Below are 12048 nucleotides of genomic sequence, written 5' to 3'. Positions count from 1 at the left end.
ACTCTTTACTACTCTCTTTATTTTAGCTCTTTTAAATATTACATTATAAAAATATTTTGACTATCTAAACTCATAAACTCTCTTTTCAACAAATAATATCTCTCATATAAGATATGATATATTTTAGCACTTCTCGCTTCTCCTAATCTAATCACAACCGTACGTAGTAATATAAATAGTACAAATACTACCTCTCATATATAATAAATAATATTTTAACAATATATTTTAGCACTTATTATTTCTTCAAATCTAATCACAACCGTATGTAGTAATATATATATATTACTTTGTGCTTGTATATATGTAATCTCTTGCTTGAAATTTTTTACTTCATACATGTGAACAAACTTAAAAAAATTAGTGATAGCAATATGGACTATGTAGTAATAATAATAAACAATTAAAGAATTCATATGTTTTCTAAAAGTTGGTTTGTGGTTTTTACCTTAGCGGTCGTTTGCCTAACCTCATATCCAATTCATTCGCTTTCATGATCATAGAAACTAATATATAAAGTACTCTTAGTACAAAAAAACTCCACTTAAGAAAGTTAGAATTGGACTAAATAATAAAAACAATACAATAATACAACAAAATTATATTAAAAAAACTAAATTAGAACTTTGAGTGGAATCACAAAATCAGAAGTGAATGATAAGCATCTCAGAAAAAGCAAATACAAAAAAAAAGTCATATTATCAGAAAATAAATTACAAAAAACTAATCAATTAGAGCTACAAATTTAAGCCTATCAATTCAACTATATTGTATACTAATGTTGTAGTGGAGACCCTATATTTATAGTTAATTTGTTAGGCTAACTTTTAGAATTTTTACTTTTTAAAATTAGGAATTTACTCGAAAATAAATATTCAAAATACTTTTTCATATATCTTTTATTTCCATATATCTTATATTCTTTTCCTTTTTGAAAAAAAATCGTAAAATTGAAAACAAATATAATTTCTAAAAACGTTAATTAGTGAGATGTCTAATCTCGATTGGTCGTTCAAAATCCTATGTAGACGCTCTCAATTATAGCCTCAATTTTTATATAGTATAGATTCGTACTCCCTTGCTGGTATCTTCTTATAATTAAAAGAGAAGTACAAATTAAATTTTTGACAAAAATAACCTTTTTATTTTTGAAATTAATCTCAATTTTGTATGAAGGAGAATGAATTGTAAAATCAATTAAGGTTAATATGGGAATAAACAAAAATATTGCATATTTTAATCGAACAGATCCGCGTGTATCCAAGAAGAACAACCCGGTCAGTATCGGATACGTAACTAATGACGTGGACACTAAAACCCAATAACAAAATATATTAAGGTCTTAAGGCCCATTTTAACTTATAGTAGAGACAAGTTTGCAACCCATTTATGTTCAACCGTAGGCTATTGAGTTTCTTCGGCTATCACATTTATGACCATTCCAAAATCATAAATATTAATTTACTAAATCACTAATTTTATCAAACGTATCAAATTTGACAAATCACTATACTGATTATTAGCATAACACTGATTCGTATTTATGATATTATTCCAAAAATACAATTTGACAATTCACTATACCTCTATATATATTGTTCCAACCTCGATTCTCAGAATCATCAAACACACAATCTCAAAAAAAAAAAAAAAAAAAAAAAAGACGAAGACATATTTTTGTGAATCAGTGTTTTTAATAGATCAGTAAGCAAACATATGAGAGTACTCAATGAAGATATACTTTTTTGATCGACATCTGAAGGTTTGAAGAAGAAAAAAAAGTACATCGGCGTATTTGGAGAAGAAGAACAATAGTCACACAAAACCTTTTAACAAACCCTTTTGGTGTGGATATTTTTTTATATCAATATTACATTGTTCAATACATGTTTTATCAAAGTACAAAATTCTAATATTAAATATCTACTAAAGTTATAATATAGATTAAATAAAATACTTATTGAATAGTATGTATTTTATTTAATTAAATTTATATATCTATATATATAAAGTTAGCTTTTTCTCTCTTCTCATGATGCCACCTAAGCATCCACCTAAGCCACATTTTTTTACATTAAAATAAATTTAAAACATTCATTTAGTGCATATTTATGCTACTTATTTAATTAATAGAAAATTTATCTATATAAAAATAAATTATGTAAATAAATGAAATGTTAAATAAGAAATACTTTCATTTTTATTAGTTAGTGGTAATAATATAATTCAACTTTCATTTTAAATTGATCATAGTTTAAAATTTTAAATGTGTTACTGAGTTTAAGAATGTAAGTAAATTTTAAATTTATGGTAGAATAAAAACAACATTTATGTAATTGTATATATAAAAATTTCAAGGGGAAAAATAAAATTGAAAGTGAAATATTAGTTTATAACATGATCAATAAGAAAATGCTTTTAATCCAAATTTAAATATTGAAAGATAATAATTCAAGAGAAAATAACTATAATATGTTTTGAAAATCAATTAAAAATAAATAAAATATCACAATATGAATAAAAAATTAACAAAAAATTATAAACCTCCCGCGCGCAGCGCGGATCAACTGCTAGTACACATATATAGCTTAGTAATAGTATGTATTAATTGAATAAAATTTAGGGCTTATAAAATGTATGTACCCAGGTAAAAGGAAAACATAATTTTCGACTTCCATAAAAAAAAATTAGGTATCCCAACAACTGACACCAAAAGTTACAAACTTGTCCCTCTCTTTGTTTGGCTAAAAACAAATGATATCTTTTGCAGAATAATAGCCTAGGTGCAGGCTACCACCACGCAAACCGTCTCTAGTTTCTGACACGCCGTCGTTGGGGAAAGGAAGATTTTGGAGAAGAAACAATGATGACTTCGGATACAGTACAGTGGAGGCTATTCGTTTGTGTATTTATTATAGCGATATCTTGGTTGCCTCCACAACACATCTCTGAAACAACTAACACATTTACATAGACCTTTAACTTGAAACCGGTGACAAACAAAACACACAGAGACTTTAAGGTTCGGGTATGAATTTATTGCATTCTTTAGTTCTTTACTGCTTCAATCAGAGTGTATTTAATGCGTAAATTTTCAATTCCCTTCCGGATAAGTGAAGCGATAACTAGTGAAACTACACGATAAAAACTAATTTAAACAATTTTATTTACAGTTACGGATGGCGCTAGTTGTACGGCTGGCTCAAGATGAGTGGCGGCTGAACGAACACGGGGAGTACGAGCATGTTTCTGATTTGCAAGGTTATTGTCTGGCTGTCAGAGTCCGAGAGAGGGATGACTTCAAGACGGTCACGGCTTCTGTTAAAGCACGGTTGCAACTTTGAGAGGAGGATAAGGTGGAGCTGACATAACAGTGGCCGCAATGGATGATGGCAACAGAGTGGAAGGGGGCAGATCCAATAGAGATCCAAAACGACGAAGATATGACTCTATTTATGGTTATATGGGCGGACCTGGAGGAGCTGTTCCTGAGGGTTAAACTAGTACGATCGAGCATGAGTGGCGACGACAGGACGATGTTTAGGCCGCAACCGCCGTTCAATCCGACTGGCCGGACGTCTGCTGAAATCTCGGACAGATACTGGAACAGCATGGAAACTCAGGCGGCATGGACCAGCGTGATAACGAGGATGTTACTTGATAAGAGAGAAGCGACAGCTAGTGGTTCGAGGCCCGTTAATGCATATCGTAGGGCAATGGGCCTGTACGGCCCACTTTCAAATAATGCTAGTGGAATAGTCATTTCGGAACAGGGGGATAACGTTTCGGCTCGCATATCTGCTTCACCAGTTCATAATGAAAATGCTCCGGGAGGCGAGAAGCCGGCGTTGCCGAGTTCTAAAGAAAAGGGCAAACAGAAGATGGCTTTCGATGATATCGTCACAGACGCGGACTATGAGGTATTCAAAAAGCAATACTAAGCAGAGATGTGGAGAGAGGTCTGCGCACCTCAAATATCCTTGGGTAATACCCCGACTGGTGGTGACGAATACGGTGTTAAGACGGCCCGGAGACTAGAATTTGGTACGAGTGGGCAAAGAAATGCATCAAGCAGCAACAATCTCACGATAGGACTCGACCGAGAAGCGGGGGAGGGTAGCGCCACCAACATTGTAACGATTTCTTCAAGCGACTCCATGTTCCGGACACCTACACCTACGAATGTGTCTTTTTCCTCAGAGGAGATGTCTGCAGATCCAGATTATGTTATGGGTAAGATAAATTGAGTATTATTTAAATATCAAGATTTTTATCCGGATAACAGTTGACTTACTCGATACATTTGTGTTTACAGATAGTAACATGTTAGCTCAGTACTATTCCGATCCAGAACCTCCAGTCTGTGTTACTCCGGTACAGACACCACGGCAAGATAAGGGGAAGGGTATAATGATGGAGAGTGTTCATGAAGAAGGAGGAATTAACTCTGACCATAGGACAGATACGCGAGATGGTCCGTGATACGCCCATCCCGATCGTCTTATACGACATGGATGCACCTCCTTACTTCGATGACCCAGGGGTAGAAGGTAATAACGATTGATATATTGTTTACCAGAATAACAAAGAAGTTATCATTACGATTCCCACATAACTCGATTTATGAATATTTAACCGATAACCGATAACTGCTTTCCTGTGACAGATTTCCTACGAAGGGCTTTAAAAGAGGCTGACTACGAAGGGGATAATGTTTTTGTTGGGAGACTATACAAGAACAAGGAGGATTGTACAACAAAACTCGCAATACATGCTATCAGAAGGAAATTCCATTTCATCCTCCCTAAATCAACACACAAGGTGGTCGCTGCTGTGTGCATAAGCGATACCTGCCCATGGAGGGTATACACAACTAAATTGGAAGAGAGTGATCGGTTCAGAGTCCGTACAGCCGTACTGCAGCACACGTGTAGTGTGGATGCAAGAGGCAACTTCACATAAGATGGCTTTCAACGGCTGTTATAGGGAAGCTGATGCGGACGAAGTTTGTTGAGGTAGGTAGAGGCCCAAGACTTAATGAGTTACGGAAGATACTGAGGCAGGAGTTCAGCTTGAACGTTTCTTACTGGAAAGCGTGGAGAGCGCGCGAAATCGCCATAGACAATGCTATGGGATCCGCCATGGGGAGCTATAATATCTAAATTGAGTTTTTTGAAATTTTTGTTAATACTAACATTATGAAAAATTATGAATAACTCATAAATGTTTTGGTGATCGATAATTTAACATTACTAAATTTTTATAATAAACGTTTAATAACGATTTTTAAATATGTATGATACATAAATAATTTTTTTCAACGAAAATCAATTTACTAACTTAAAAAATTATATATATATATATATATATATATTTTAAATACTTTAGATATAACATTTTTACAATAAAATTTTAATTGTAATTATTTTGAAAATAAATAACTCTTCTATTAGACGAGCCCTAACTTATCTAGGAGCTAGAGCTGTCAGACGGGCCGACCCGCGTCCATGTAGCCCGCCCCGCTACGGGTTTCTTTTTTTTAGGACCGCTGTGGACAGGCCGCTAAATCATGTTGAATAATAGATTTAGCTACCATTTCCCTGAAAATATGTTGATCTATCTTCCTAGCTTGCAGTCTTGCTTCTGAATTGAGCATCATAGTACCAATATCACCATTCCTAAGCTTAAGCTTACAAGTTTGCAAATGGCGTCTATATGTGTTTGTACCGTTTTTGTGTGAGTTGAACGCAAAATCTCCCTTGCAATGCTTGCACTGAGCTCTTTCTACACTCACCCCCTTGCTATTAATCTTGTTAATCACTATGAAATCTGCCCAAACTTCTGAATATTGTCTTCTCTTCTTTGGTTCCTGTGACTTCCCCTTGTCATCCTCTTTATCATCACCATCCTCATTGTTATCAACGTAATCATCATCATCTACCTCATATACTTTTTTTTCTGTTTCTTAGATGTTTCTGGTTCATCACGCATTTTTCTCTTCTGCTTTTTAGCTGTTTCTGGTTCATCGCTCACTTTTCTTTTCTGCTTTTTACATGCTTCTGATTCATCAAACACTCTTCTCTCATTTTCAGCATTAGCAGCATAGATCAATTTCTGAGATTCAATGTCTACTGATCTCAGTTCATAAGAATCTTCTGAATCCTGTCAATAACAAAAGTACAAAACTATATCAATAACATTCGTAGAACTGAACAAACACACAAGTGACATGTCTTAACTCACACATCAAACAAACGTGGACCAAAAATTAAGCTAAAACACAATGTTTAGCAAAAGTGCAAAACGTAACTTGAAAATCAAAACAGAAGCAAAGGTAAAAGATCAAGTATGAAACATTACCATTAGATTTACGTGGTCAGCCTCCAAGTCTCTAGGGTTCCAAACTTCAACAATAGTCGCTGCTCTGAAAATAAAATCTCTGAAGTCGACAAGTTTCCTTGCTAAACAACCTCTTAAACTAGGGTTAAAATTTTAACACTAAAACTCTCTAATAGTAACCAAAGGTTTTAGAAATTCTAATACACTGTAAAAGCTTTACATCGTATAAATATGTTCTAAGTGATCATACTTTGGCGGGTCGACCCGCTTACCCGCTGTCCGTTACGGGTTCATCCGCTTCAGTCCGCAACCCGTGATGGGCTTACCCGCGAGGCCCGCTATTTTATGGACAGAAAATTTGACGTCCAAGCCCGCCCCGCCATGATACTACTTGGGCTAGGCCCGCGGATTTCATGCCCGTTTGACAGCTCTACCGCCTTGTAATCTCTCTAACGCAAACGACGCCGTTCACGAGTCCTTCACTAACGTTAACGATGTCTCCGAGGATCTCTCGCCTAAAGCTAAGAGGTCAAGTACCGCTGACAACGAGAGCCTGATCTCTATCTTCGAACCAGAACTAGCGGGGTCTGGTCTTCTTCAAGAAGTTGTTGAAAGCTTCTTACCAAAACCTAGCTCTCATCATGCTTCTACATTTCCAAAGTGCAACCAACCTTCGGTTGGTGTATTCCCGACTATGCCGGAGACAGGTTTTCAGACAGATCTTGGTTTACCCAACGTCCATGTCGAAGGAAACGGATTTGGTGAGGTGAAATATCACGGAGAGTTGGGTTGGGCTGATCATGAGAGTGGCTTTGATTCAGCTACGATGCAGTACAACGGAAATGTTGGAATGCTTTATCAGTATTGCTTTCATGATTATTAGGACATTATTGTCGTTGTTGTGTTCTTACGTGCTTAATTAGCACTTCACTGTTTTTTAGGGTTATGAGAAATTAGGTTATGGTATCTAAAGTCAAACCCTTTGGTCTTTTGTTTCTTCATCTAGTTGTATGATCAGTTATCTCTCAAGAAAGAATGTTTTAGCAAAGGACAATAACTATATGTGATTCGCAAGTCGTCATCCGGTGGAGATAAAGCATAATAATCCCATAACTACCCACTTAAGGCCCATACTTATGGCCCATTATAAGAAGGCTCGATCCAAGTATAAATGATATATCGGGAAAAATAAACTACTTGATAATTAAATTAATTGACTTGTAGTAGTCTTGTAGAACAGACGCATAGGTTGAAGACGATGATATCAGTAGGATTTGTTCAACCCAGTTCTCTCTTTTCCTTCACAGCGAAATCCATTGACAAGCCACACGCAGCTTTACGAACCAAATGGGTCTCTTCTTCTTCTCTTTCTTCTCATCCTTCTTCAACATCTTCCGGTGAGACATTTCATCGAACAGGTTATGGGCAAGTTCTTCAAAAGGATTTTATCAGTAGCACCAATGAAGAAAGTAGGAAGAAAACGAAAAGGGTCTTCTTCTTAGACGTTAGTCCACTTTGTTACGAAGGAAACAAGCCTAGTTCGCAAGCTTTTGGTCATTGGATTTCACTCTTCTTCTCTCAAGTCAGCCTCACTGATCCTGTCATAGCTGTAAAAATCTCTCCTTTTTCTTTGATTCTCTACCACTAAGTTTTTCTCTTTCCCGATTCGTGAAAGATGTTGTATTTGTAGGTTATCGATGGAGAAGAAGGTAACCAGCAACGCCGAGAATTGTTGCCTTCATATAAAGCTCATAGGAAATCACCAAATCCTGGGAAATACTCTAAGAGGCCACATGAGTTCGTCTATGAAGTTCTTAGAAAATGCAATGTGCCAGTGGGTAAAACTATTTATACTCAGTGTTCAGTAGACTAGCTCAATTCTGAGTCTTGGATATAGTTAAGTCGATTAGGAATGGATCATAGTTATTTGAATTAGCCATTATAGTTAGATGAATGATCTGACTAGGATCTTGTTTGCGAGCTAGGTTGTTAGAATAGAAGGGCATGAAGCAGACGATGTGGTCGCTACACTGATGGAACAAGCTGTGCAAAAAGGATATCGCGCGGTTATTGCATCACCGGACAAAGACTTTAAGCAGTTGATTTCTGAAAATGTTCAGATTGTCATTCCATTGGCAGATCTCAGGAGATGGTCCTTTTATACCTTGAAACATTACCATGCTCAGTATAATTGTGATCCACAGTCTGATTTGAGCTTTCGTAAGGGCCTTATCTTTGTAAACATGCCTGTTAATGTTTATCGTTTTGTGCAATTTTGCTTTGTTATGTTTCAGAAACAACTTGAACGAGTGTTTGGCCAGATATAAGTACATGTCTGGTTTTAGCCAGTGAAGTGTTCTGCGTCTTTTTTATTTTTGGAGATACTAATCTGGACTATGACGTTTGTGACAGGATGTATAATGGGTGATGAAGTTGATGGAGTTCCGGGTATTCAGCACGTGGTCCCAGCGTTTGGAAGGAAAACAGCGATGAAACTTGTGCGAAAACATGGTTCTTTGGAGAGTTTACTCAGTGCTGCAGCTGTAAGAACCGTGGGGAGACCATATGCTCAAGAGGCCCTTACGAAATACGCAGATTACTTACGGAGAAACTATCAAGTTCTTGCCTTGAAAAGGTTCTATCTTTCTCATTTTGATTGATTATGCATCACTTGTAAGATATATTTTTGCTAATTCTGTAAGCATTCTTTTATGTAAGGGATGTGAGGGTACAGATTCAAGAGGAATGGCTTGTTGAAAGAGACACAAGCAATGATTCAGAAGTACTGTCAAGCTTCTTCTCAACCTTGGATAGATGATACTGCAAAGCACAAACACACCATCGCGTTTTAGCTGATAGCAAGTTTTTGTAACCTTGAATTTACCTGTCAGCATTGTGGTTCATATCTGATTTTGTCATATCCATTGATATGAATCTAAATCCAATCTGTTGTTTCATTAGATTATTGGCTATCACTGTGGAGTATGGATATAGATTGTCTAATTAATGAGCAATAAATTAAGGTAAAAAAGAAAGAATCTAACTTTCTTATATTAGCAAGAGAATTTGAAAAGGAAATCCACTTTTTGCTTTCCTGATTTTATTCCAGAGAAAACAAATTACAGACACAAAAAGCTGCTTAAAGACTAAAAAACTAGAAACATCTAACATAACTTAATACTTGTCATATATTGAAATGCCTTAGATACTAGTATCTAAAACAGACTCACCAACATTCCTGGGAGAGGAGAAACCACAGGTATTTGCAATAAGCGTTTGAAATGAACTATCTGAATCATCAAACATTAGTCGCGGGAAATCATGGAACCCTCCGAAACTACATGTTTCAAAGTTCATGGGGGAGAAAGAATCCTCGAAACTTATATTCCCATCCATCATTCCAAACTGTGCGGTTTCTTGGTTGGCATTAGATGGAGAACCGAGATTGAAGCCAACCATTCCTTGGTTGTTGTTCCCGCCTTCAGAATTCTCTCTCTGAGTAGATGAACTGGCTGAAGGTTTTGTCTCTTCAATAGGAATTGCAGGCGTGTGTCCCTGGAACAGAGCTATGTGACCAAATAGCTTGTCTTTCCTTGAAAATGTTGTACCACAGGAACAGAGCCACTTGTTTTTCCCACAGTGCTTCTCGTGGGTTTTCAGGTCTGCTATGACAGAGAACTTCTTGGTATGGCACCGGCTGCAAGTGAAGCTTTTATCGCAGTGGGTGCGTTTATAGTGGTTCTTCACGCATAGAATCGTTTTCAAAGGCTGGAACTTTCTGTGCTCCTTGTTACGTTTGCAACCCAGGAATGGGCAGGAGTACCTCTTGATCAGCATCGGTTCAGACCCGGGTATGGATTCTTTGTTCGGTTTGGCAAGAGCGGCTGCTGTTTTGTACTCGTCTCCGTGCCCTCTCATGTGCATCCTCAGATTCGCGTCTCTCTTGAAACCCTTGCCACATATGGTGCAGAAGTGGGTATGCGGTGCGAGGATCTCCTCTTTCTCAAGCTGCAATATCTCGTATGAACCCGGAGGAAGGTTCTCCCCTTCCTCCGCATCATCTTCGTCTTTCATTTCATGTTCCTCCACAACATGGCTTTCTCTCTCATCAACAACAACCGCCTTAGGCAAATCGAACTCTTGAGCACCACAGTTGTTATTGTTTTGGCTCTGTGAAGCAACGTTATTAGCCTCCCTTGCACAAGGGAACATGGCTGAACCGGGCTGCCCAGTGTATGGACCCGGTGCTGTTGACATATTATGCTTAACAGATGGAAGAAGACTACCTGCAGTTGAAATCAGCTGAATGATTATGGAAGTAAGATCCGTAGTTATAAGCTGCTGCTGCTGCTGCGCCGCTAACTCGTCTTGACAACCTTGAACCTGCTCACCTCGGCCAACAAGCAGATGAACAAGTTCCTGCAGCTCGTGAATCTTCTGCTCCATAAAAGATAAATTACTCAACATAGTACTCGGATCCCACGCTTGAGCCCTCACTCCTTGCAGGAAATCAACATTAGCTTGAACGTTCTCTTCCCCTGAAGCTTTCATCTCATCGAAAACTTGCAAATCAGGCTCCACACCATCCATCTCATAGTCCAAGATCGAAGCTTCCTCCCACTTCTGCTCCGACGTAAACCCCGAGAAAGCTTGGTTTCCTCCACCGTCTGATGAACCCTGCTCCTGCAATTTAGAAGAAGAGCTTCCCCAATTGGTCTGCTGGCACAAATCATCTTCAGTTTCCATTTTTATTAATCAAGATCCTGTATTCACCCTTTTCAATTCCAATAACTACAAAACATAAAAAAACAAATCTTTATCAGAATCATGATCAGGTCCAGCTCAAAGTTCATCATTCACAGAATCAAACTCGAGTAACCACCCATTTCTCAAACAAAGCCTCAAAATCTAACACAAATATAAAATCCCAATCAACACAACAAAATCAAAACTTTTCTATCACACAACGCTTAAGATCCAAAAAAACACAAAAAACCAAAAATCAGAAATCAAAAACCCAAATCACAACTCGCCGACAACAAATTTAGAAACCCTAAAATCAAAGCAAAAGACGATAAAAACAAAGCTTTCACAAAAATCCAAATCGGTTCTTCAAAGAAATTGAAAACTTACAGAACCAAAACGAGAAAGAGAGAGAGATTAAGAAAATAAAATAAAAAAATCACCACAAGTAAAGCTTGAGATGGAACTTGGAGAGCTCCAATGGCCGCTTTAAAAGAAGAGAGATTAGATAGAGAGAGAGGAGGAAGCAGCGCCAGAGCGGGGCTCATGTTTATTAGCGAAGCTCTCTGGGTGCTCTCCACTTTCTGATCTACCCTATGTAAAAGTCAACTTATTCATCTCAACCGTTCATATATTATATCTATCAGCATCTATCAGATCCGACGGTTCAAGATCGTTTCATCGCATCGATCACGGTACTGGTATATCACAGTCGTTGGTTTGTAAGACGATTGAATAAAGTCACTAGATCATCTCACCCGTTCATTAGTTACATCTAACGGTATGTAACTGTTTTACTGTATCAATCACGGTAATGATGCATTGTAGCCGTTGATTTATTGGAAAATTAATGATGGCGAGAGGATTAAGTAAAGTCAACAGATCATCCTAACCGTTCATTTATATATCTCGTTTTTGATCAGATCCAACGGTGTGTAATGGTTTCATCGCATCAATCACGCTGAC

The 12048-nt window shown here is 37.2% G+C and overlaps 3 protein-coding genes across 5 annotated transcripts; 2 read left to right on the top strand and 1 right to left on the bottom strand.

Moving 5' to 3' along the window:
- Positions 1 to 4510: 4510 nt before the first annotated feature.
- Positions 4511 to 7222, top strand: LOC111832353 (ethylene-responsive transcription factor ESR2-like). Its single transcript, XM_023788659.1, has 3 exons — positions 4511 to 4550; positions 4667 to 4750; positions 6768 to 7222. The coding sequence occupies exons 1-3, from the start codon at positions 4511 to 4513 to the stop codon at positions 7220 to 7222; spliced, it is 579 nt and encodes a 192-aa protein (XP_023644427.1).
- Positions 7223 to 7565: 343 nt separating this feature from the next.
- Positions 7566 to 9299, top strand: LOC17899934 (5'-3' exonuclease). 2 transcript variants are annotated; one of them, XM_006305166.2, is made up of 5 exons: positions 7566 to 7948; positions 8030 to 8173; positions 8325 to 8559; positions 8752 to 8974; positions 9058 to 9299. In XM_006305166.2, the coding sequence occupies exons 1-5, from the start codon at positions 7598 to 7600 to the stop codon at positions 9155 to 9157; spliced, it is 1053 nt and encodes a 350-aa protein (XP_006305228.1). In that variant the 5' UTR covers positions 7566 to 7597; the 3' UTR covers positions 9158 to 9299. The 2 variants fall into 2 exon arrangements, with proteins under 2 accessions (XP_006305228.1, XP_023644964.1); XM_023789196.1 differs by having other exon boundaries at positions 7852 to 7948; positions 8030 to 8177.
- Positions 9300 to 9400: 101 nt separating this feature from the next.
- LOC17898824 (protein SENSITIVE TO PROTON RHIZOTOXICITY 1) lies at positions 9401 to 11647 on the bottom strand. Of its 2 annotated transcripts, none has more exons than XM_006307199.2 (2): positions 11526 to 11647; positions 9401 to 11130 (listed from the first exon to the last, which is right to left on the bottom strand). In XM_006307199.2, the coding sequence occupies exon 2, from the start codon at positions 11083 to 11085 to the stop codon at positions 9541 to 9543; it is 1545 nt and encodes a 514-aa protein (XP_006307261.1). In that variant the 5' UTR covers positions 11086 to 11130; positions 11526 to 11647; the 3' UTR covers positions 9401 to 9540. The 2 variants fall into 2 exon arrangements, with proteins under 2 accessions (XP_006307261.1, XP_023644963.1); XM_023789195.1 differs by lacking the exon at positions 11526 to 11647 and adding an exon at positions 11473 to 11511.
- Between the last annotated feature and the right edge of the window lie 401 nt (positions 11648 to 12048).

Source organism: Capsella rubella, unplaced genomic scaffold (genome assembly GCF_000375325.1).
Source record: "Capsella rubella cultivar Monte Gargano unplaced genomic scaffold, Caprub1_0 scaffold_1, whole genome shotgun sequence".
Taxonomy (NCBI): domain Eukaryota; kingdom Viridiplantae; phylum Streptophyta; class Magnoliopsida; order Brassicales; family Brassicaceae; genus Capsella; species Capsella rubella.
Note: the sequence above shows the minus strand (reverse complement) of the source record. Positions and strands in the feature narration are given on the sequence as shown.

Coding starts and splice junctions, on each gene's coding strand:
- LOC111832353 (XM_023788659.1), top strand. CDS start 4,511: ATGGATGCACCTCCTTACTTCGATGACCCAGGGGTAGAAG. Junction 4,551..4,666: donor CGATGACCCAGGGGTAGAAG/GTAATAACGATT, acceptor TTCCTGTGACAG/ATTTCCTACGAAGGGCTTTA. Junction 4,751..6,767: donor ATACAAGAACAAGGAGGATT/GTACAACAAAAC, acceptor CCCGTTTGACAG/CTCTACCGCCTTGTAATCTC.
- LOC17899934 (XM_006305166.2), top strand. CDS start 7,598: ATGATATCAGTAGGATTTGTTCAACCCAGTTCTCTCTTTTCCTTCACA. Junction 8,174..8,324: donor TTAGAAAATGCAATGTGCCA/GTGGGTAAAACT, acceptor TTTGCGAGCTAG/GTTGTTAGAATAGAAGGGCA. Junction 8,975..9,057: donor CAAGTTCTTGCCTTGAAAAG/GTTCTATCTTTC, acceptor CTTTTATGTAAG/GGATGTGAGGGTACAGATTC.
- LOC17898824 (XM_006307199.2), bottom strand. CDS start 11,085: ATGGAAACTGAAGATGATTTGTGCCAGCAGACCAATTGGGGAAGCTCT.